This window comes from Cervus elaphus, unplaced genomic scaffold, assembly GCF_910594005.1.
Source record: "Cervus elaphus unplaced genomic scaffold, mCerEla1.1, whole genome shotgun sequence".
Classification (NCBI taxonomy): Eukaryota; Metazoa; Chordata; class Mammalia; order Artiodactyla; family Cervidae; genus Cervus; species Cervus elaphus.
Genome location: NW_025316695.1, coordinates 955,767 through 980,899, shown reverse-complemented (window position 1 = coordinate 980,899; position 25,133 = coordinate 955,767). Strand labels below are relative to the sequence as shown.

General features: G+C 53.5%; 1 protein-coding gene, 1 long non-coding RNA gene and 1 other non-coding gene across 3 annotated transcripts in view; 2 read left to right on the top strand and 1 right to left on the bottom strand.

Annotated features, from left to right (window-relative positions):
* Window positions 1-507: 507 nt before the first annotated feature.
* LOC122691306 lies at window positions 508-23,972 on the bottom strand. Its single transcript, XR_006340385.1, has 6 exons — window positions 23,906-23,972; window positions 23,322-23,407; window positions 21,544-21,613; window positions 1,546-1,697; window positions 1,160-1,315; window positions 508-625 (listed from the first exon to the last, which is right to left on the bottom strand). It is a non-coding gene; the product is annotated as an uncharacterized LOC122691306 (long non-coding RNA).
* Window positions 7,022-7,094, top strand: TRNAE-UUC. The gene has a single exon. It is a non-coding gene; the product is annotated as a tRNA-Glu (tRNA).
* The window catches only part of LOC122691305 (proto-oncogene tyrosine-protein kinase receptor Ret-like), a 49,725-nt gene continuing 48,175 nt past the window's right edge, over window positions 23,584-25,133 (top strand). Inside the window, 2 exon segments of the mRNA XM_043897931.1 lie at window positions 23,584-23,917; window positions 24,182-24,340. Of these exon segments, the coding sequence (XP_043753866.1) occupies window positions 24,271-24,340 (70 nt within the window). The 5' untranslated portion in view covers window positions 23,584-23,917; window positions 24,182-24,270.

Here is a 25,133-nt window from a genome sequence, read left to right as displayed (position 1 = left end):
ATGCTCTAAGTGATAATAGGTGAAGAAGAGACAGCCAGCTCCCCATCCTATAAGACTCACCAGTATTACTGAATACTGCTGCTGCTGCTGCTGCTGCTGCTGCTAAGTCGCTTCAGTCATGTCCGACTCTGTGTGACCCCATAGACATCATCCCACCAGGCTTCTCTGTCCCTGGTATTCTCCAGGCAAGAACACTGGAATGGGTTGCCATTTCCTTCTCCAATGCTTGAAAGTGAAAAGTGAAAGTGAAGTCACTCAGTCCTGTCCAACTCTTAGCGACCCCATGGACTGCAGCCCACCAGGCTCCTCTGTCCATAGGATTTTCCAGGCAAGAGTACTGGACTGGGGTGCCATTGCCTTCACCATTACTGAATACTAAAGTAGCTTTAAAAATAAATGAAAAAGATGTTCATCAGAAGTGGGGTTAATCAACTTGGGAAATGGGAGAAGGAAGAGAAAAAATATTGACAGTGTTCACTCATACATGCCCTGGAGCAGAGGAGGGGTCTTGGCTGTCTGTGAAGTAGCCCCAAAGGCTGCCCCAGCCCGAGGCTGTCAAACATTTCAGATCGCAGTTCCTCCAGCTCTGATCCTGGCTCTCCACCCTCCTTTAGCAGGTAGCTGGCTTCCCCGGAGAAGTGCATGAAAGGAAGGAATGAGGCAGCCATGAAGCTCAGGACAAGAAGCCTCGATCAGGGCTATGCTGGTCTCCCCTGACTCTTAATTGTAGAGAGAGAGAGGGTGAGTATCACATGTGACTGTGAGGATGGATCCTGGAGCCAGACTTTCTGAATTCACATCTTGGCTCACTGCTTACTAACTTGAGCAAGTTCCCTCAACCTCTCTGTGCCTTAGTTTTGACACCTGTAAAACGTTCCCCACGGGATTGTTGGAAGATCAGATGAGCCAATATGCTAACTGCTTAGGATAGTTGTTGGCATGTAATGAATACTCAGAAATGTTATTTGTATTGTTATCATTCTTGGTGGTTACAGCGAACACACCCCTATCTCAAAATGTAGTGGGAATGCAGGTAGGGTTTCACTGTCACCTGTGATGCTGGCTGATACTTTGTCATAGTGGTGTGCATTAGCCAGCAGTGCTTTCAGCTGCAGAAATTCCAAACACAACAGCTTAGACAAATAAAGCTTGGTTTTACCTCAGATTACAAGAGGCCTGTGAGTTGACAGCTGCTGGCCTAGGTTCAACAGCTCAGCCATGTCAAGCCCTGTCTCCATAAGGACTTTGCCTCTTTTTCATGTGTTCTGCCTCAGTGTTACAACATGACTGCCACAACTCCTGGTGTCATATCCACCTGCAAGGCAGGAAAAAGGGAAATGGAGAGAAAATTAGAAATACCAGCCACCTATGGCTCTTTAATCAAGAAAACAAGTCTGCCCAGAACCCCCCAGCTGACTGCCAATTATATCTCATTTACTAGAACTGTATTATTTGACCACACTTAGTTCAAGACAGGCTGGGAATTTAATTCGCTTTCCAGCCGCAATTAGTGCAGATCATAAGGGAAAGGAAGGTAAGAATGACCTTGCCGAGTCTGCCACTATTTTCTTTATCCCATGAAAGGAATATCCGTGACCATGTTCAGTGAATCAGGAGTGGGTAGTGAAGTTCACCAAACGTTTTCTCAGCAGCAGAACCCTCTTCCGCTCTTGGGTTCCATCTAAATAGAGGCCCACCTGTTGTGAAACAAGAGGCAAATATTGAGCCATGGGGACCACCTGGGAGCCCACATTTTCTTGAGACAGCAAAGCTGAGAACCATGCAGACCAGGATCCGAGGCTTCCAAAGAACTCCTTTCCAACTTTCAAACCCAGACATCCTTCTGCCAGAAATGGCCATCACTACCAGCCTCAGGCCGGTGAGGAAGCCAGAAGCAATCGGGTTGCTGAACCAAGCCCTTGGCAGCAAAGGCATCTCTGCTCATTTCCTCCCGGACTTGTTAACCTGTTTTCCATCTTCCGGGCTCTCAGGAGCACTGGGCAGGCCAGCTGGAGAGTAGGCGACTCCCATGTGTGACTGCCCTAGTTTTCCTTCATGTCCTCTGAGCAGGCCAGGCTGATGCTATCTAGTTCCTGAGACCCTGCAGTGAACTCAGCCCTCAGATACTGCCTCTTGATAACAGTTTCACCTTTTCCATCTCTTTTAACAAATACCAACTCCTGGCCAAAGCCCAAACTCCTGGCTGAAGACCAACTGCTGGCTGACAGCTCCTTGCTCCTTCCCAGAAGCAAACCTGGTCTGAGACGGCCTGGAGGGTGGGGCAGGGAGAAGCAGGCCAGGTGCCCAGGACTCCCTGCCTGCCCCAGGCAGCTCAGTGCCTTCTCTGGGCCCTGGTTCCCCACAGCAAAAGGAGTATATTAGATGCTTCCTGGGGTTGCTGCTCTCTGCATGCCTTCTGCAGGCTCCCCTGGCTCACCCATCATGGCACCTGGACTCTGCCGCTGTGCCAGCCACAGATTCTGTGACCAGCCACTGGCCACCTTCAGCAAAAGGGTCCTTGCCATGGTCCCAGGCCTCAGCGGAAAGGCAGCTCGTTATTTCTGAGTCTGTGGAAAGTGCACTTTGAACACATTTGCATCAATGCAGGACACAATATCTCCCCCAGGAGGCCAGAAAAGAAGGAAAATTCAATTTGTCAAGACATCCAGCCCTCGCATCCTGCTCTTCCTACCTGCTTTCTTGGCCCCTGAGAGGCAGCAAATCCTCTTGGGCCCAGACAAAGAGGAAGGGAAGCAGATGCTGTTTCAGACGGCATTTTTCCTCAGTTCAGTGGTAGGTTTATACTTTCACAGATACGATTTTGCACCACCCTCCCACCCATCACACAGAGCAACACTTCGACTTTCCAGGGCACTCTCCCCACCCCCCACCACTGGTGCCACCTGAGTCCCTCTCCCAGAAGGACACAAGGTCCCTCCCTGCCCACCTCCTGCTCCTGCTCTACAGCCTGTGAGGTGGTGTTCCCAGGCACGCCATTTGTCTGATGGAGAAACAGGCTTGGGAAGTCCAGCCCCACAGCGGGTGTCTGACCGGGGCTGGTCTTGCAGCCTGGCACACTCGGCATCCCCTGGCTGCACCCTCAGCTCAGACCCATGCCCCCTGAGTCTCTGTCCTTCCCCTCACTGGCACCTTGGAGCTCACTCAAAACGTCTTGGGTTGGTCTCTCCTCCCCTCTGTGAAGCTTATCAGCCCTTTTCTTTTTTTTCCCCAGCTTCTCACAAACCACATGAGACAAGGCTATAGATACAACATGAGATTAAAGGCTGAACCTCATCCAGGTCAGGAAATTCCGAAGGCAGTTGCCCAGTTTATCTCCAGCCCTGCTGATACCCCCAGGGTAACTAGTCTGCTAGTGAGGTGGGGGGCCGGGGGCAGGCATGAACTGCAGGGGCACCCGGGTCCTTGGAATTTCCCGAGGACCAGATGCCCTGACTCCCCACCAGCTCCCAGGGCTGTTGCCCTCTCCCTGTCTTGGGCCTGGTTCCCACTCCCTCCCTTGATGTTGTGTCCTGAGTGTGTCCCTCTGCAGACACACTGTGTCTGTTCCCACCAGATCCAAATATGCTTACTTCCTCGTCCTTCAGACAGGCCTCTGTTGGACTCACTCTACACTGACCGTCCCAGTTGCTAAGTCAGTGCTCAGCCTCAACTCTCGGTAACCCAGCACTTTGGTCCCATGCTGTCCTTGGCTGGACTACAAACTCCCTGCCTCACTCCCACCCCTTGGTCCTCTCCTCACCTACCCCCACGCTCACTCCTGTCCTGTGGCCTTAAATACTGTACACACTGCCTGACCCAACTGCCTGCTCAGCCCTCCGCCTCAAGGTCGGACAGGCATCTTGGGCCTGTGAACCCCAACCGCCAGGTTTCCCCAAACCTGCCCCCTACACCCCACCCCTTAGATGTAGGAACTCTTCCCTCACACCCTACGTCTATTATTATGGTCACCTTTCATGTAAACTGGGGACCTGACACCTCTGGCCATCTCCCTGCTACCCTCCACCTTCCCTTAAACCTATCACCCACCTGGACCCTGTTGAAATGTGCATTTGCTCAAAGTCTTAAAATCCCCCTTTGCCCAAGTTCAGGGTCAAAAAAAAAATGCTAGCGTGACATCCTTCCATCCATCTTTTTCCTGCCCCTGCCTCTTGCCCCTCTCACTCTATTCCAGCCACCCTTGTAACTGCCATCCAAAATCCAACTCTGCCCCTGGAATCCCAAGGCTCAGTCTCCCCCTTCTTCAAGTCTTCTCAAATAATTCCTTCCCTCCTATCCTATTTTAAACTGCATCACCTCCCTGGCACTCTCTATTCCCCTTTGTGTGAGTTAGCTATTGCTGAGTAACAAGTTAGCCCAAAACGTAGAAGCTTAAAGACAGTATTTGCATGTTTATCTTACAGTTTCTATGGGTCAGGAATATGGGTGTGGTCTTGTTATTCCTCTGGGTCTCTCATAACTTCAGGCAAGCTAGGTTGGGGTCCTTTCAGGGCTGGGTCTGCATAAGGCTGTCTTATGAGGCTGTGGGCAGTAATTGTCTCTTCCCAGGCTGCCCTCAGTCCCTGGCACATGGGCCCTCCTGTGCTGCTCAAAACATCAATGTGAGCAAGGGGAAAGGGAGGGCGTGCCAGTGAGACAGACTCACAGACGTTTGTTTGTTTTTTAATTAAGTAATTTGGCTGTGCCAAATCTTTAGTTGCAGCATGTGGGATCTAGTTCCAAAATCAGGGATTGAACCTGAGCCCCTTGCATTGGGAGTGCAGAGTCTTGGCCACTGGACTGCCAGGGAAGTCCCCTCACAGGCATTTGTAACCTAGTCTTGGTAGTGCCAGCCCATCACTCTGCCTTTCCTAGTCATTAAAAGAAAGTCCCAGGTCCAGTTCAAACTTGGAGGGAGGGAGCTGCACAAGAGTGTGAGAACTCAGAGGTGTGAAGACCTGAAGCCCTGTCTGAAACTGGCAGTCATACGGTTTCTGCTGGTTTGGCTTTCTCATATCCTTCCTTCCCATCTGACGTACTCTCCTGTTCATTATCTGTCTCCTTGAATGCCCTGCAAGCTCTTTGAAGGCCAAGCTTTTCTGGGTTGTTGAAGGCTGTGTCCACACTGTTGCAGCACATAGCCAGCATTGAATAGATCCTTATTGGGTTGGTGCTTCAGGAAGTTCCTGACAATACAGAATAATAACAGCCCTCCACTCTCAGTGACTGTCCTTAAATTTTCCCAAAGTCAGCCAGTGACAGGCACTGAAGGCTGATTTCTGTAAGGGTGAAAGAGGCTAGGGTGTGGGACCCCAGGGCTGGAGTGTGTTGACTACCATGGCCATGGCCAAGGAATGACAGTCCCTATGCCCTCCCTGAGACTCAGTCTCACCCTTGTGAAATGACACTCAGTCGCAGAGCCTGATCTCAGTTTCAAGAGCTCTTTAAAGGAGTGAGGCTAATTCATTCTTTGACATATGGATTTTCAAATATTTTAAAAATTCAAAAATCATAATTTGGTAAAAAATATTTTTGGGTGACAATTTAGGATTATCTACCAAAGCTTTAAATGCACACACTCCTTGATCCAGCAAGTGCAGAGCCTGTAATTGTTGATTTTTCACTATATTCACACATAAATGCAAAGATGGGTGTACAAAGATGTGCAATGAAACTTTGTTTATTGTAGCAAAAGAATAAGAATGATAAATGTCCTCAAGTGAGGGGCCAGATAATTAAACCTGAGCATGTCCACCTGTGGAATAGCACACAGCTATTGGGAAGGCCCAGGAACCCACATGTCCTGATGTGGATGCAACATCATCTCATTTACTGAGTTAATCAACAGCTATTTGAGCATCTACTATGTTCCAAGTATTATTCTAGGCACTAGGGACACAAAAGAGCAAACTCCCTGTTCTTGGAAGCTTACATTCATGTAAACCCATACATGCACGTGCAAAGCACACCAACAAATATAACCATGCAAACATAACAGGATTCTAAAGAAAGCCCAGTGGAGCAGGGAGAGCATGGGAGACTGCTTCTTAGAGCATGGCCACTGAGGAACATCTGAGCCAACATCTGGGCAAAGTGAAGGAGAGGTCAAGGGCAAGCATCTCCCAGATAGAAGGGACAGCCAGTGCAGAGTCCCCAGTACCAACAGGCTTGCTATATTTAAAGAAGAGCAGTCGTGGGGTGGGCGGGGCACTTCCCAAGTGGCTCAGTGGTAAAGACTCCGTCTGCCAATGCAGGAAACAAGGGATACAAGGGCTCTATCCCTAAGAGGCGACGAGCCCCTGGAGGAGGAAATGGCAACCAACTCAAGAATTCTGGCCTGAAGAATCCCCATGAACAAAGGAGCCTGGTGGGCTGCAGTCCATGGGGTCGCAAAGAGTTGGACACGACTGAGCAATTGAGCACACACCTACAACAGGCTGGAGAAGCCCAAGTGGAGTGAGAAGGAGGAGAAGAGGGAGGGGAGGAGGAGGCAGGGGGAGGCTGAGGTCAGGGAGGTGGGGTGAGCAGAGGTTGGTGGGTGAGCATCAGATGGGTGACAGCCACCCATCTGAGCTGGCTGTGGACTACTTACCCTTCAGGATGCAGGCTCAGGGGCAGGTGATCTGGTGCAGCTGCTGAGATTCCACCCTGGTGGGGTTGGGACCTCAGCTGCCTGCTCCATGCAACGGGCTGAGTTTTTCCCCAGCACCCCTCTGGGACTGTGGGAAGGGGATGAAACAATGGTGGGAGCCTGAGAAGGAGGCCACTGTGACAGCCTGGAGAGGACAGCAGCTTGGACCAACGCAGACGGATGAGATTCTGAGTATGTTCTGGAGACCCAGCAGAACATGCCGTTGGGTCAGATTCAAGGTATGAAAGAGAGAAGGGAATCACTTGTAACTCTTTGGTCTTTGTCCTGAGAAACTGAGTGAATATGAACCCTTTTACTAAGATGGGAATAAGTGAAGGACAAGCAAGATTTGGGGATGGGAAAAGTGGAAATTAAGAGTTTGTTTTTGGGAATTCCCTGGTAGTCTAGTGGTTAAGACACCATACTTTCAATGCTGAGGTCACTGGTTCAATCCCAGTTTGGGGAACTAAGATCCTGCAAACCACATGACACAGCCACAAAAAAAAAAAAAAAAAGTTTACTTTTGATGCATTAAACCTGAGATGCCCTCTGGGGGCCATGCAGAGAGTCCATGGAGGGCAGGCAGCTTAGTGAGTGGACTTTAGTGGGGAGGAGAGGCTGGGAATAGATGGGGGATGGAGGAGAGTGTTGGGGGTGGGGTGGACTGGGTTTCAAGCTGGGTCTGGATGCGGTCACTGAGGAGTCAGTGTGGGCTAAACTGACGGCCCAGGTTGGGGATCTTTTGTGAACACATCCATGTTTAGTAATGGAGACAAGGAAGGCACACAGATGAAGAAGAGGAGGAGGTGTATCCAGGAAGCCAAGTGAGGAGAGGCCTGGGGATGGGGGCGGAGGAGGGGGTGCGGGTGTGCAGGCAGGTGGAGGAGCAGTCCAGTGCTGCCAGGAGCTGAGTGTACGTGGACAGCAGAGGGTCACTTCTGGCCCATTGGGTGGAGGTCCTTCAGCTTTCAGGCTTAGACAAAGCCAGAGTCAGGGCAGGGCGGGGCCCACAGGGGTTGCAGGGGGCTGCAGGGACCACAGGGGCCAGAAAAGGAGGTGGTTACAAAGATAACACCTGTCAAGAGAGCCGAGGGAATTCCCTGGCAGTCCAGTGGTTCAAACTCCATGCTTCTACTGCAGGAGATACAGGTTCGATCTCTGGTTGGAGAACAAAGATCCTGCGAGCAATGAGGCCCCTCCTCCCCCCAGAAAAAGAGCCAAGGAATAAGGGATAGGCACAAGGTCTTGGAGTTTGGGTTTGAAGATGAGGAGCATTCCAGCATGTTCTGACAGGGAGTGATCCAGGAAGCCTGAGAAGTGGGTTCAAGCTGCAGCAAGACGATGCACAAGGCTCAGGAGCTGTGACTGAGTGGGTGGTGCAGACGGACTGGAAAAGGCTGAGTAGGTCCTTCTAAGAGATCTGGAGGCCCAGGGAGGTGGCTGTGAGGGCTGCGGAGGCACAGAAGACAGGGAGCGAGCAACCAGGGTGGCTGAGACCACTGTTGTGGAGAGAGGGTCCTGAACACAGACAGCTTCCCTCACCTCCTCCAGCCAGGCGAGGACTCGGGGGAGGCAGAAAACTGGGCCACCCAAGGTCGAGCTTTGCCGGGTGAATAGGAACATTTGGGGGGCAGTGTTGGGAAGAGGAAGAGAGATGTCCGTGGATTGTCCTTATCACACTCAGTTCCCAGAGCCCTCGCCCATACCCTGCTCTGTTTCACCCCCACCCTGGGGCAGGCACCACTTTGAACCCTTTCTGCACTGATGACAGGGGGTTTGCAGCTGAGGAAGGGCTCAGTAATTGGACAGAATCTCTGGGAGGGGCCATGGGGATTAGTGACAAGGAGAGAAATGCGGGGGTCAGACCAGGAGTGGAAGAGGCTCCAAGGAGCCCAGGACCCTCACTTTCTGAGGACTCAAGTGCTCCCTTTTCTTCCATTGACCTTGGAGATGGCTGCAGTCCCTTCTGAGTCTCAGATCCAATAGTTTGATCCAGAATTTGGAGGGAACTCCAACCAGGGGTAGGAACACACCCACCCCAGCCCTCTGGGGTCCTCATAGCAGCCCTGCCTAGCATCACAGCCACAGCCCACTCTGCCCCGTCTCAGAGACCCTGAGGTCCATGTCTTCCTTGACCTGTTCTGAGAATGAGCAGGAGGCCACAGGACCCTGTGTGTGCCCAGCACTGTGCTAGGCCTCATGGGGAAAGCAAGGGAAGGAGGAGAGGGTGTGCCCCTGGCATCCAGCACTCCTGAAGCTGAGCCCTTTGCTGCCTGTCGCTGCCAGGTGAGTGTCACCTGTGAACAGGTGCACAGGCCTCAGGTGGTGGTGCACACTCACCCATACCAGGCAGTGGAAGACCAGGGCATGGGCCTGGGTGCTGGGTGCAGACAGCTGTCTTTGCAGCCTGGCCAGCTCCTCCCTTGTGTTGGGGTCCAGGGGAGCCCAGCTCAGGGTTGTTTTGTCTCACACAGGTGTCACAAATGTAGAGTGCAAGCTTGAGCCTGCAACCTCCACTCTATGATTTGGCTGGGAGGAGCTGAGCACCCAGGGTCCCCCTCAGGTAGGTGGGAGGAAGCAGCCATGGTACAGGCCACCGGTCCCCCCCATGTGCCCTCGATCCAAGCATCTGCCCTGGCAGCATCATCTCATGCCGGCTGTTTTTCCTAATGGAATCACAGCTTGCCAGACAAAGCAACAACATTCATAAAATGCCCCAGGCATAACAAATCTTCCCTTTGAATGGGTCATTTGCTGAAGGAGATGCCACTGATGACTCATTCCATAGATCAGAGAGTCCTGGCATTACAGACAGCTGAAGCTGAGGAGTCTTGAGAGAGGATTATTGCTGGTCTTTGTGCCGATGGGCCTACGGAGCCAAAGGGGACACAGGTGTGGCCTGTTCAGTGTTAGCTCAGACTCACTTCAGGAGCAGTAGGGAGGCATTTTTGGACTCTGTCCCTAACTCCTGATGGTGGACCACATTGGGAACCTGCCCCCTTGACCCAGACTCCCCAGTGTGACCTCTGGACCAGGATGTCGCAGGCTGCAAATGACCACAGCAATATTTCTGTCCTGCCGGCTCTTCCAGAATCCTGCCACCACCACCCCCATCCAGAGATGGATTCTGTTTCCCCTCTCCTAGAAATTGGGCTGGACTTTGTGACTGCTATGATAAATAGAATGTGACGGAGGGATGCAGGGGGACTTTGGAGACAAGGATACAGAAGGTGATACGACTTTGACCGCCGTATTCTAAGGAAGCCCAGCTCCTACAGGGCTGTATGTCTGTGCCCTGGTGGACAGTTCCAGTGAAGGCAGAGGGTCTGGGCTAGCAACCAGCACCACACACAGTCATGTGAGGAAGTCCATGTGATTCTACATGACACAAGTCATGTGATTCCAGTCCTGCTGTGAGCCACCCTAAGCTAAGCGGAGTGCAGCAGAGACAAGATATGCCTGCTGAGGACTGCCCATGTTATAGACTCGTGAGCAAAAGAAATAACGGTGTTGTTTTAAGACAGTTTGGGGATGGCTTGTTATTGAGTAATAGACAGTGAGAATGCTGCCCTTGATGATCTCTTGGACTTCCCTGAATTTCTCTGACCCAGGGATGCAGCACCTGCTCTGTGGATGACCGACTGAGAATATGGGTGGACACAGAGTTCCTTGTCCTGGGGGAGCTCTAGTACATTTGGGTCAGTGAGAGCTACTCCAGAGGGTCTGCCATATGTGGGAGAGGAAGTGTCTCATTCCTGGAAGTGGTTTCTATTTATATTTTTTTAAGATTTTTTGATGTGGACCATTTAAAAAGTCTTTACTGAATTTGTTACAGCATTGAAAGTGGAAGTGTTAATCACTCAGTTGTGTCTGACTCTTTGCGACCCCATGGTGTAGCCTGCCAGGCTCCTCTGTCCATGGAATTCTCCAGGCAAGAATACTGGGGTGGGTTGCCGTTTCCTTCTACAGGGGATCTTCCCAACCCAGGGATCAAACCCAGGTCTCCTGCACTGCAGGCAAGTCCTTTACTGTCTGGAGCCACCAGGAAAGTTCATATTTACAACATTGCTTCTGTTTTATTTACTTATTTTGCTTCAAGGCATGTGGGAATCTTAACTCCCCGACCAGGGAGCAAACCCACACTCCTTACATTGGAAGGTGAATTTGTAACCACTGGACAACCAGGGAAGTCCCTGGGGGTTTCTGTTTAATGGGAAATGTCTTCTTGGTAGCAAAATGTTTGGTATTAGTTTTGATATTTGGTCATTTTCCCAAAGGTTGTGAGGTCTGTGAATCCCTCCTGTGATCTTAGAGCTGTGGCCTGCAGAGAAATTGCTTTTTTTAAGCCTCCACTGAAACCCAGTAGTGACAGAGCTGCTGTGAGAGCAAAAATGCACTAAGCAGTGTGAGTCAACAGGGTGTCAAACAATACACTGAAATTCCCTGGAATAAGTTTCACCAAATGGGGGTCTGTGATTTTGTTTAGAATTCATATTGTGTGATTACGCCTACAGCAGTAATGCCCACAAAGTCCTTTTCACTAGAACAACACTGACCTGTTTTTATGTGAAGGGACAAGCAAGCACTCAGTAGCCCATTGCTTCCATCTCTTTGGCTGGATGGAGGTGCCCTGTATGGGTCACCATGGGGTTCCTGATCAAGGTCACTGCCATCAGTGTGGACAGAAAACATCACTAAGACAGCGGGAAATGTGGGCTATAGTGTCCTCATCCATTTCACACTTCACTGGCCCACACACATATCCAGCAATTCTCTGCCCTCTATCCCAGCAACCTGGGAACCCACATCCCAGGAGGGCCTCAGCTCCTGGAATGCACTGAGCAGACTTCCCCATCAGCATCCTCTCCTGAATCTCTGACCGTTGATAAATACACCCCAGTTTGTGAATTCATAATGAAAACTAAAAGCATACAAATAATTGGAACTGGAGAAGGAAATGGCAACCCACTCCGGTATGATTGCCTGGAAAATCCCATGGACAGAACAGCCTGCAAGCTACTGTCCATGGGGTCACAAAGGGTCAGACACGACTAGTGACTAAACAACAGCAAAATCTGAAACACCAAAAGCACCCCCCCAAAAAAAGTAAAATTAATAGTGCTCTATGTTCATTACCAGGACCTTCTTTCCAGTCTGCATCAGTTTCCGGTGACTGCATGGCTTGTTATTATCTCACGGTTCTGGAGTCGGAAGTCTGAAATCATGGCTGGTTCCTTTGAGGGCTGTGATGGGAGGATCTTTCGACGGGCTCTCTCCTCAGCTTATGTCTCTTCACCTCACCTTCCCTCTGGGCCTGACTCTGTCCAAATTCCTTCTTTTTATAAGGACACCAGTGATATTGGATTGGGGCCCACCCCAGTGACCTCATTTTAACCTGATTACATCTGTAAAGACCCTGTTTCTGAATCAGATCACATTCTAAGCTAACAGAGTCAGGACTCTAATATATGGATCTGGGGGGACACCATTCAACTCCTGATACAATGAAAATTGTATTTGAGTTTATGTTTCTCCCTTTAGTAGGACTGAGGATGACTGCACAGTAGCCTAGACCAGCATCAGGGTGATTTGGCAGGCAGAGGGCAGAGGGCACTGCCCTCAGGCCAGGAGGCCAGCTTTACCCTGTGGCCTTGGCCAGTCTCAGTGGAACCTCAGTCTTTCTGTGATAAGGCTTAGACCGAGTGGTCCCTTTGGGCCTTTCTGTCCCTGAGATTGCTCAGGGTCACTTGTCCCTGGCTTTAGTTCACATGAGGCATGGAGGCCTGTGCTGGGCCCACTCAGTGTGGGTGTGAACAGAAGTGTGGCGGACACCGGGGCACTCAGCCAGGCTGCTCAGGGTGGATGTGCTAAGGAGACACCAGTAGGCCTCCCGGGGAAGGGCCAGGTTCTTGTGGGATCAAGAACAAGGAACCCTAGTTTCTCTTTCCCGCAGACTTTCCTCACTGCCAGCCCTACAGGAATTTCCCTTGAGGGCTGGATGGTCAGAGAAGAAGATGACACTCCTGAAGGGCAATGACTAGGCTTAATGCTAGAGCAGAGGGCTGGGCAGTGCATGATGAGAGGCTGGTGCCCCTTCCCCCAACAGCTGCTGCAACTCCAGAGTAGAGAGTGTGGCTGAGGGACCATGGGAGGCTTGGCAGGGAGGGGCTGAGGAGTAAGTAAACACTTTGTCTTCCTTGCTTTCGCCTCTTCCGGGGCCTCAACATCAAGGGCCAGATGACAGGATATTCCTCTGCCCCCCGCTCCACCCCCCAGGGGCAGCCTGGCTGGCCCTGACACCGGCTGGTCCAACCCACTGCCCAGCCCCCGCCAAGTGTGGCTGGTGCACACTGGGGCAAAACTGAGCAGGCATAGCCCTCACCATGGAGGAGTGGGGATGATGCACATCTCACCTAGCACAGCAGGGAAGCCAGCCCTGTAGCTGCAGTGAGGCCCATCTGTTTCCGGGCACGAGCCCCAGCCTGGAGCTCCCTCAGGGAAGCACCCCAGGAATGCCCAACAAGGGCTTAAATCCAACAGCAGATCCTAAGTCTGGGACAGTGGGAATAAATAGTTGCTTAGGCAAGTTTCACCCTAAACCAAGACTTGGGGACAGTAATTCTTGCAGAGCAAAGATGGCTGTGTGATTGCTTACTGTCAGGAGGTTTGCCCAGGCTTCCAGGGTTGGGGTGCGGGTCCCACTGCTCTGGTCTTGGCAGCACCTGGCTCAGCCTGCCCTGCCCTCCTCTCCCTAGGCCGCCTCCTGTAGGCCTGGAGGAGCTGGGCATAGGGGTGAGGACCAGTGGGACCATGGCCCAGGCTTCCAGAAACACATGGGCCACGGGTCTGGAGCTCACCAGTGAGGCAGAGGAAGGGGAAGAAAGGACAGACAGCTCAAGTGGGTTGTTGCTCCTAGCAGCCTGCAGGGCTGCCCTGTGCCCCCTCAGTTCCCCTCCCCAGCCCTGCAGGCAAGCATGGCCGGGTGGCCCCATTTCTCACCCCTATCGATTATGCTGGCAGAGCCCTGCAGCACAGGATGTAAATCATCATCCTTGGGGTATTTAACCCAGGGAGGGTTAGCTGGAGGTGGCATCCCTTATAAATCCTGCATCTGATATTTTTATATTAATTCCTAGAGTAGCCAGATTACTTTTTATTCCACTGACTATTTATTCCACTGACTTCTTCATTGACTAGGAGACATTTCTGAACAGTGCGTATCTTGTGGAGCATCAGTCATTTAGTGGGGTGCTTCCTCTGGTTGCAAGTTTTTTCATTAATGTAAAAGGAATGAAAATTCCTTTGCTTCAAAGACTCGGTCTTTGGAAATAACAATGCACAGGCCAGCCAGAGTCACTGCTGCCAGCACCACCACTGCCATGTATATGCGCTGTCTGGAGGGGCCTGTGAGCCTCTGACTAAGGGGCAGAGTCCCCTGGCATCCTCTCTTTCCTCTTTTTCCCCAGTCCCCCTTGGCCATGCACAGGACCTGAATTAGCCTCTGTCAAGGGACCATGGCTTGGCAGAGACCAGGTCCCCGAGAGCCAAACACGTGGTCATCAGGATGATGGCAATAACCGTCTTGCTCTGAGGACCCAGTTGAAGACATGGGTGTTAGGGGAAGAAAGCTGTCTGCAAATACAGGTGTGTCCCTGCAGAGGAATGGAGCAGACATGTTCTGGGTGATGGTGACAGCCCACTTGCTTTGCAGATGAGAGAATCATGTTTGCTGGAGACTCTCTGAAGCTCCACCCCATGCAAGAGTTGGATGGCAGTAGAATCCAGCCAAAACAAAGAGATGACCACCCTTTACCTGCACAGTGAGTGTGCTGGATCACCCAGTGGACTCAGTCGGGTCTGAGTCTCCCATGAGGGACCCAGCTGAAAAAAACGGGTGTTAGGAGGAGACAGCTGTCTGCAAACACAGGTGGGTCCCTGAAGAGGAGCAGAGAAGGTGAGTTCTGGGTGGGCTCCCAGCAAAGCCAGGGCCATGGGCATCAGCCAGGGGCAGATGGAGGCTGCAGAAAGGGAGGAGACACAGAGGAGGGGAGGCTCACTGGGAACAGGGCGTGCGAGCAGCAGAGTGAAGCAGGCACCTTCCATTTTGAGATCCTCACCTGTGTCTCTCCCATTGCACCATGCTCTGGGCAGCTGATCCCCACCCAGTGGGCCGGGTACCAGCGGCATCAGCAGCCCCAGGGATCTAGTCCCGAGGACAATGTGTCACCCTACCCCCACACCCAGAGTTAGAACCTGGGGGGCAGGCTCACAGTGTGTTTGACCAGCCTTGCACTAGAATTTGGAAACCAACAGTGAAGTGAGGGCAAGAAGCCCAGAGAAGGAACAGCTGGGTTTGCACCTCAGCAATCTGCCTGGAAAATGGGGCACTGCTCCCACCCAGGCGGGTGTTGTGACCCTGAATGAGTTAGAAGCTCCAGTCCAGGGCTGCCCCCATGTAGGTTCTCCACAGCCATGAGCCATTCCCACTGTGCTCACTCAAGGCCGGCCTCCTCTTCTAGGAGAGATGATTCAGGCCTCAGAGCTTTGCCTCCCAGGGAAACCTCACTCAGCTTTTCTTCCAGGGGTCAGACATGCATAATTCAACCTTTAGGATTTTGAGATTGCTGATAAATTACAGATACAAATGGGTAACCAGGCAAAGCCCCTCTGCAGCCTGGGTATCCACCTGGGAAATAAAACAGAGGTCACTCCCTCCTGCCCCCCACCATAGGCAAGGTCGCAGGAGCCCCCAAAGACGAAGGCTGCTTGCATTTGTGGGCAGCTGCTTCCAAGACAACCGTGAAGAAAACAAAAAAAGGTTGTGAATGGTGTTAGAGAATCAGCTGTATCCAAGCGTCTGGATCCTGTAAGGAAACAATTATGAGGCAGGAGCGAAGCTTTAGAAGATCATAGGTGCTTCATCCAAACTCTTCTCTTCCATCCCTGAGGTGGACTCCTGATGAGGGTCTGGGCAAGTCCCAGGAGCGAAGGAGGTAAGCTCGGGGCCCCGGGGCGGGGGTAGGGAGGAGAGCAGGCACCCAGGTGCCTGCTCAGTCCCGGCCTCTCTGCATCAGTCTCCCTGTTCATTCATTGCCTGACACAGCCATGGATGAAATGACTAGGACAGGGAGTGATCTGGCCATTTAGATAAATACATCTTGTAGACCAGCCATCAGGTTCCTGTGGGTAGGAGGGGGTGGGGGTTGGGGAGGGGAAGGAGAGTTGCTGTGAGTGAGGAGGATGCTTCTAAGCTTCTGAATCAGCTTTCCACGAGACCCCAGGGATCTGGGGCAAAGAGAGGGTCTGAGACAGGCCTCTGAGGGCCATTGCTAGGGGGTGGGAGATGGAGGGGCGGAGTGGGAGGGCAGAATTATCCACAGACGTGGAAAAGCCGAGGTTCAGTTTCTCAGTTACAGCAGTTTCTCAGTTATAGGAGTGGTTGAAAATGTGGTTCCGGGTGTCCTCAGAAGTCACCTAAGGGAAACGAGGGGCCCTCCCTGAAATCAGTGTGGAGTCTTGGTGTATTGATTGATTAGAACCTTTCTCCTGCCCCCGGGAGATGTCCTGTGTGGAGAACAGCACAGACACAGTGGTCCCTTCTCTCCCATCCCCCACCACCTGAGTGCTCATCTCACAGCTGTACTAGGAGGTGGACTGCTGTGCCCACAAAGTTCACATGGGCTTCCTTTCAGTTCCATCCATGTGGTTTCCGTGAGCCAGGTCCTAGGCCTTCCTGTGTGCCCCCAGCCCACCCACACCCACGTGTGGTGGAAAGACAAGCCCAAGTTCTGCCTGGCTCAGCCAGGGGGCCTCCCTGTGTGGCTGAGTCACAGCACAGACAATCTGTGGTGAGTTCTTCCATGGTAGCCTCATTCAAGGACAGGTTACAATTCGCAGAGGTTGCAACTGCATCCACCCCTCACAATGCAGCCCCTGTCTTGGGGGGCAGGGCAAGGGCTGAGCAGCACACACAGGGTAGTAGAAGCAGCCCCACCAGTGGCTACTTGGTGTCCGGGCTGGAGCTGGGCAGAGAGCAGCCGCAGGGCTCCCTGGAGGTCCTGGGACAGAGCCCGGGATGGGCAGGTAGGGGCCTGTCTCTAAGCCAGAAGGGAGAAGCTTCCAGACATGATTGCATCTGACCTTCTCCTCATGTCTCCTTTCTCTGGCGTAGGGCCTGCAGTGAGCCCAGCTCCTTCGTATTCCTGGGCTTCAGCGTGGGGGAACTTTGTAAAGTTTCCAACCCACAGAAAATTGCCAACCTCTGTAGGCTTGAGGGGGACCCACGATCTCCACACAGAGCCCTTCTCATTCCTGTGGACCTCTGTGGAGAGAGGAATTGGGGGTGGGGAGTGGGAGAGCTGCTCTGAGTGAGGAGGGTGCTTCTATGCTTCTAAATCAGCTTCCTGAGAGACCCTCACCCCCAACCCTGCTGGCCTGGAGCACTGAGGTCTTCAGAACCTTCCAGAACCTTCCTCAGTTGAGCAATCCCAGCCCAGGGCCAATCCCCAGGGAACCTGGAGAAAGAGAAGCTCCCCTTGTTGAGGATCCCTGTATCCTTCTGTTTAAAGGGTCAGAGGGAGGAGAAGGATTCTGAGCTTTTAAGAGAAGGTCTCTCAACAAAACACTTCCTGATGCTCATCTGACACTAAAAACCTATTCAAGTCATAAACTTCTCCTGTGGAACACGTCTCAAGAATGTATTTATCTAAAGGGCATCTGTGTTTGGTCTCAAACTCAAATGCTCCAAATGTCAGGCCCTGAATGATTTATTTGGGGCCTCCTGTTCCCTCCCTGTGAATTGTCTTCCGGCTCCAGCCCTGCTCCTGTCACCCTTTCCACTGATGTTTACAGACTCAACAGGCTTCTGTTCACACCAAGGAGGCAGCCCAGAGGGAGTTGGGGGCAGAGGGGTGTGAGTGTGCACCGGTAAGGACTGATGCTGTCACAGCAGATGGCCCTGCCCTACCTCCTGCCTCCTGAATGCACCTTGTGCCTCTGCCCAGGCTGTCTTCTTAGCTTCCAGGGCCATTCCTCACAGCAGGTCATCCAACTAGCACCCTGAGTCCTCATCATGTCCCCATGGAGAGGGCCGGGAGATAAATCCAGCACAGTTAAACCAGGAAGCAGGACTTCCCTGGCTGTGCAGTGGTTAAGACTCCATGCTCCCGATGTAGGGGATATGGGTTTGATCCCTAGTTGGGGAACTAAGCTCGCACATGCTGCAGGGCATGGCCAAAACAACAACAAAAACAAAAACAAAACAGGAAGCACACTGCGTGTGTGTGTGTGTGTGTGCTCAGTTGCTTCAGTCGGGTACAACTCTTTGCGACCCCATGGACTGTAGCCTGCCAGTCTGCTCTGTCTGTGAGATTCTCCAGGCAAGGTTGCTGGGGTGGGTTGCCATATCCTCCTCCAAAGATCTTCCCAACCCAGGGATCAAACCCACGTCTCCTGCGACTGCTGCAACGCAGGCAGATTCTTTACCACTGAGCCACCAGGGAAACCCAGGAAGCATACTGGGTTCCCTTCAAATTGTTTAGATGGAGCATCTGAGTATTGGCTAGGGAGAGTGGTATCTTGGAGCCCAGACTTCTGAGTGACAATTAAGAGTTGAACAACAGAGGGGGCCAGAGGCAGGCAGGAAGACAGAAGGAACAGCCAGTGGAGGTCAGTGGCCACAGAACACGTAGGGAGTCTGAGACCATTGGAGGCAGGGTGGCTCGGGAGCAGAGGGAGGTAGGCCCTGGAGAGGGGCTAGATGCTGAGCTCCCAGCCCCAGCAAGCAAGCCCTTGGGTCTCAGGCTGCTGCACAGAGTCCCCTGACAGCCCTTCATCACAACATATTAACATGCATGAGCTCATCAGCCCCTTTCCAAAGAGGCCCCTGAGAACAGGGCCCTCCAACGCCCACTCTGCCTACAGGAGGCAGGGGTTTCAGTAGACGTGGTCAGGCTTGGTGCTGGGTCTGCAGGGGAACAGAAGATTCCCCAGGACGAGAGAGAGTGTGCCCAGGGGGAACCCCAGCAAGACTGCTGCTGTTGAGGGTGGGGGTGGGGGCTCTGGCACTTTCAATCCACCAGGAAACAGAGTGGAAGCTGCTGGATCAGACAGCCCACTGGGACTCAGCAGGCTCTGGTTTCTCTGCTCTCCCCACAGCGGGGGAGGTTTGGGCTAGGAGCCTGCCCAGCCCCCCAGGAGCCCCAGGGTAAAGCCGGGAAGGTGTTTCTTAGAGCATCAATGCCCAATAAGTACATAGCCATGTATGACTACTTAATTTTACATTATTGTAAATTCAGTTCCTGAGTCGCACCATCCATATCTCAAGTGCTCCACAGCCACACTTGGCTAGTGGCCCTCACATTGGATGGAACAGAGGAGGAAGTTACCACCATCACAGAACATTCTGTGGACAGCACTGGGGATGAAGGCCAGGCTGGCCAGCTTCTCAGCAAACAGGGGTGCTGAGGGGTGCCCACCTGGGCTGGGTGAGGTGTCTACAGCAGAGCTGGGAGCTACCTCCCAACCATGCACCTAGGTTCAGATAGCCACCTTTAGGGAGGTGTTAGAGAGGAAGCAATGGTGGCACCCTAGATCTACCCGAGACAGCACTCCCCACCTCCCCTGGCCACCTGGGGCTGCTGCCATCACTGAACAAGGTCTTTAGGAGCACTTCCTGGATTGGGGTGGGGAGAACGGGGGTCAGTCAGTGCCCTGCTGCTCGCGGGCTTGTCTGTAAGCACAGGTGGCTGGGGGAGCCACACAGGTTATGCCCTCCCACAGGCAGGTGGCCAGCCCCCCTCCCCCTCCTTTCCAGGGATGGCGGCACCCCCACACACACACTGCCTCAGCACCCGCAGGCCTGAGATGGATGTAGAAGCAGCACACCGTGCCTGGAGCTGCACCCACCCCATCCTGGGCAAGGAGGCCTCAGAAGCCATTACAGGACATTAAGTCAATGGACTTCCTATTTGTCAGCACACCAAGAACACAGCAGACATTTTCCACTCCTAAAGATTGCCTGGGTCAGAGCATTCACTCTGCCAATCCTGCAGGCTGTAACCCTCTCAGAGACCAGAACTGCACCTTCTAGAGGGGTGAGGTGAGGCTGCCAAGGAGGTGCTTCATGGGGAGACAAAGACCCCTTATCCCTGCTGGGGCAACAGAGGAAACCCCAAGGCCCACCCTGTCACTTCCCCCACTCCCTGTGGGCAGCACCATCCCCAGAGCTCTGTCTTCTTTGCCCAAAGTCAACTCCCCGGGACATCTGCCCTGACAGACACCCTGCCCCATGCCCCTCCCCATCTGGGGTCACTTGTGAATGCTCTGTGTGTCTGTACCTTATGTGTTGGTGATTGTCCTTGAGAAGCACCCCAAAGGAAGGGTCTTGGCTTAGCTCACTGTAGTTTGAAAAGGGTGCTGGGAAAATAGTGCCCAGCAAGTATTTATTAAATAGATGAACTTTTCAAGAAGAGTAAATGGTAAATGTGCAGATCAGGTGAAATACAGACTCGGATGTGAATTTTTGAGCAAAAACAAGGCTCAACTTCATGCTTGTTGATCATTTTAGGTTACATGACCAGGGAGGGACATCCAAGGCCCCTCCTTGTAGACCCTGGCTAAGCAACCCTGCCACAAGGCAGACCTCCCTGGCTTTGTGATTCTGCCCACCTGAACATGACAGGTAGCATATGCTACCTGTCACCAGTTTTGTTTTGTTTTTCCACTGTGGGCCACAGAACAAATCGAGAGGCATCATCCATCTTACCTGAAGGTTTTGTCATTTCAGTCTGGAAACTGGAGAATTCATAAATAGGTTTTGTGATGGTAAAGGTAAGCTTAATTTTTCATTCACCTCTAGCTAATAACTGATGGAGAGGTTCGCCTTTGCTTCTAGAAGCAAAAGGGAAAAGAAAAGGCTTCCCAGTGACAGGATAATTTGTCAGAAAGTTATGAATGAGCACAAGCAGGACTGTATAGGAAGTGTGTATTGAATGACATGACATACTGGCTTCTAATTGCTGCTGCCTTTCTGATCAATAATACATGTTTTCAAAAAACCTTCTGTTTGCATTTACACAATGGGCTGTAACTACTGCAAAGGATCCATTAAGACCTATTTTAAAAAGTGCATTCGTAAAAACTTGTCTAAATCTGCATTACAAGGCAGATTATGAAACTGCCCTGGGAGATGTTTTTTCTAAAGAGCATTCAGGTCATACCTGTTGGACTGGCCAATTCGAGCTCCCTGTTACTGCTATGGCTTGCTTGTAAGCTAGGTCAGTCCTTCTCTTTGGTGTCCTTGAGGCAAGAGGCAGGCACTGCCAGGCCTGAGGCCCCATTAGGTTCCAGTGGTCTCCAGCCAGTGGTACCCTTGGGCTGGGGACTTGATGTGAGCAAAGCCCCCAAAGCCTGGGTGAGGTATGAGCAGAAATCAACCCACCACTCCCGAATGTGTAATTACATGCTCAGATAAGTGCTGCGGTGGCAAAGAGGACTCTGGGGTTCTAGGGCTCTCTCTCCTTCCACTGAGAAAGCTGTAGGTCCTGTGGGGAGGGCTGGAGACAGGCATTGGCTCCTGCAGGCTGGTATCATTGGCTGCCAGCCCCATGCAGGTGTGACTTGTTACCTGTGCAGGTGGGAAGCCAGAGCTGGGGCAGCAGACAGCCCGTTTTAGGGGTCACCTGTGTTCTGTGCTACCTGAGCTAGGTCCACTGACCACTCTTGCCTCAGCTCAGCTTCCACAGCTGACGGGAACCAGTGATAACAAGGACAGCTCCTGCCCATTGCCTCGGATTCACCTGTCCTCAGGCACCTAAAGGGAGAGAGCTCTGCTTTCCTGAGGCCCAGAGATGTTGCAAACATGCTGAGGTCACACAGACCAGAGAGAGATGGCTTCGATACAACTCAGAGCCTACCTGCAACCTTCACACCAGGTCACTGCCCCCAGCCTAACATCCAGACAGCACCTTGGACTTTAGAGGACCCCTGGAAGAAGAGTCAAAAAAAAAAAAAAAAAGCTCATTTTCTAGACAACCAGAAACAGTGCTGATTCTGTCAAAGCTTCATTTGGGTTCAGCCTCACAGCACTGCCAGGTAGTTACTGTATTATTACTCCCATGTTCTAGTACATGATGAAGACCCCAAGGCCCCAGTGATGCAGCTAGCCTGGTTCTTGTGCTGTGGGGAGGAATGGAGAAGAGATTCTTCCAGAGAAGAGGGAGGGAAGCAGGCAAGGGAGGAAAAGGAAGAACAGAGGAAGGAAGGGAAAAGAGCAAGGTGGGGCCAGAAATTCAGAGGAGAAAAACAACTCCATTGGGGTGGCCCATGGAAGGGTGACTGGGGCAAAGAGTTGATGTCAGGCCTCCTGGTGGAGATGGGCCTTGTCTGGGACTCATGGGGGTCTCATAGATATGCAGGACCCAAGGCCAGAAAGCCCAACGCTTCACCTCTGCCCTCTCCTAGATGATTATCTGGTCAGGTCTCTGGGCATACACATGGGGGCGAGTGTACATCCGTGTCCTGCACATGACACAGGTATATGCTCATGCATACATGTGTACATACACAGACGGGGATAAAACTACACATAGGAGGCTCCCTGGACTTTTTTCTAAGAAGAAGGCAATACCCCCACCATAGTCTTAGATGTCCTCTCAAGACCCCCAAGGGTGGTGGTGGGGAAGGAGTGGAAGGGCCTGAGGGGATCAGGCAGGAGCACAGTGTCCAATGGGCCCTTGAGGTGGTCACCCAGAGCACGACTGGACATCCGGCCTGACCAGTGTCAGCCAAGGCTTGGCTGGGGCAGTTCCACAAGGGTGGGGCCAGTTGGAAAGAATGCACCAGGCCACCCCCCTTCATTCTGCATCCTCCTGTCACAGAAGTCTGTGTGTAACAAAGAAGTCTCTCTTGGGATCTCCCTTCCTAACTCAGGTCCCTTCGCTGTGCACAGGCCTGAGCAGCTCAGCCTTGGTGGTTACTATTAGCACCAGAGGTAGCTCGCCCACACCCAGGGGAATCCCCCACAGCCAACTCCAGCCCCAGATGTCCAAGAGCCTGAAGCCCTGGGAGGGTGAGGCAGGCAACATAAGGTCTGGTGGCCGCAGGGTGGCTCTCCTGAGCTGATAGCACTGTGCCCTGGCCTTCTGCCAACAGGCTGGCTTGGACATCTCAGGGGGCAGAGCCCCCAGCCAGCCTGTCTCAGCAGCTCCTCCTCCTCATGGCGAGTGACTTCACTTTGACTTCATATCTGCAGTGATGTGCACAGCTCTTACTCAGCTCTGAGCTCAGCCAGGCAGGAGGGCGCAGCTCTGTGCACAGCAGGAAGAAAAGACCCTGAAATAGGGGCACCTCAGGCCTAGGGACCTGGGATCCTCCCACCCCAAGCTCCCATGTGCATCCCATTCCTCTGTGCCCTGGTGGGGGCCAGACCTCAAAAGGCAGCTGGGAGGTGGGAGGAGAACAGTGGACTTTTCCCACAGGAGCCTAGTACTCACCTCCCCCCTCACCCCAGGACCTCCCATGTTAGGGACCCAGAGTCTTCCCTCTTTAGTATCAGATGTGTTTATAGGCATCATTTCTTGGTGCAAAAATTAAATTCTTTTGGGCTCCAGTTCCTTCTTGTTACTTGCTCTGCTACCCTGTCAGCCCCACATCCTAAGAACTCTAATGTGTGGTGGGGGGGAAAGGGTATTACCCTCCAAGCATTCCGTTAACGCTGGCTCCAGGTCTCTTTGAAAGGTGTGCCCGGTCAGATCCCTGTTTTCATTGGCTGGACCAGTCCTAAAGAGGGGTTCACAAACTAACGCTAGGACACCCCCAGAGGGACTACAGAAGCCACTCACCAGGCGCACCCCTGGAGTGCACAGAAGGCGCCGGCTCAGGGTCCCTCGCGGGGGCTCTTCCCCTCCTCCCACCTTCGGCCGCCAGAGAGGCCGCGCACCCACCGCACCTCCCCCCTCCGCGAAATGGCGGAGGATGCGCCCGTGCCCGGAGCCTGGAGGCGGGGCACCTGCCTGGTCTGCAGGTCCCTTCCGGCTCACTCCCAGCCAGTCCGCCCAGAATCCGCATCCCCGCCTGGTTTCCCTGCCCTCTCTGGGCGGCAGGGAAGGTCGAAGCGCAGAGACAGCGAGAGGGCGCACAGGCTGAGGAAGAGTGACTGTGCGTGCGGAGGTGCACGGCTTGGGGCTGCGGCTGCCAGGCCGGTACCCGGACCCCGCACCTCGCCCCTACTCGTGCCCCGCCCGGCCTGCACCCCGCGTCCGGCTCTGGTCTACTAACCCTCGCCCTGGGGTAAGCGCACCAGGGATCGCCTGGGGAGGTACCCGGCGCCCCGCCTTTACTTCCGCACCCTGGCCCCGCCCCCCCGCCACTCCGCCCCCCCCCACCACGCCGCCCTCACTGCCCCGCCCCGCCCCTGCTCTCGCCTCGTGCGCAGCCCGCGCCCTCCCCTCCTCAGTCATGTGCTCCGAGCCCCGAGCACAGCTGCGGAGAGTGCCCTGGAGCCCGCGCCCCGACGCTCGGTGCCCGCAGTGTTCACTGAGTCCTCCGCTCCAGGACGGGCGGTGCTGAGCGCCGCACCCCGCTGCTGAGCCCCCCAGCCCAAGGAAGCGTCCCTCTCGCCGCAGCCGCAGCGTGCATCGGCGATGGCGAAGGCGACGGCCAGCGCCGTGGGGCTGAGGTTGCTGCTTCTGCTGCTGCCCCTGCTCGGGGAAGGTGAGTTCTGTCGAGGACTGGTGCCCGCAGCGGCCGGGGTGAAGTTGGAGCCGTGCGGTGGAGTGGACGCGTTTGAAAATGCCTTTCTGTTCACGGCGGGCAGCGGGCCAGGCAGTTACTGGCCACTTGGGCTCCACTGGGAGTGGGGTGGTGTGGCGGGCAGCGCGCCTCGGGCCCCAGGCTGGGTGGGTCTCGGCCGGAGCCGGACACGGGCCAGGCGCCTGTGCCCAGGGCCCGAGTCGCAGCCACGCTCGCCTGCCTGGTTGCGCCTCGGGCCACAGCAGCGTCTCGGGGCGAACCAAGCGGATCTTGTTGGCGTTTTGGTGCAGGTAGGGGAGGACGGGTAAGGTAGCCCTAAAAAGCCTGCCACTGGGGCAGGAGGAGTTGTGTTTCTGTAAACGATTGCTCCATTTTGGTTTCCTTGTCACACTCCACGTCGGTGCGTTTCTCCTCCAGCTCTGATATCCTCTCTCAGGTGAGAGCGGAGGGGATCTGATCTTTTTAAAACGGTTGCTTTTCCTTGTGAGTTTTTGCCACCCTACTTCTTAAAAATCCCCCAAGCCTGTGGTTTTTAGGGAGGCTGCCCTCGAGGGCCCGCTCAGGCTGGCCCAGCGCCACCGGCCCTGGCTCCAGTCCCACCCACTTCTTTAGAGTCCCCTGTTGCTGCCCCACAGGGGTACCTGAAGGTGCAGCCTTTGGCACCGTTTGACGGTTCGGGGCCAACATGCACCAAGCGCTTTTACCATCCTGGAGTGGAGTAGGGCTGTGTGTTGTCAGTATCAGTGCTGGGAGG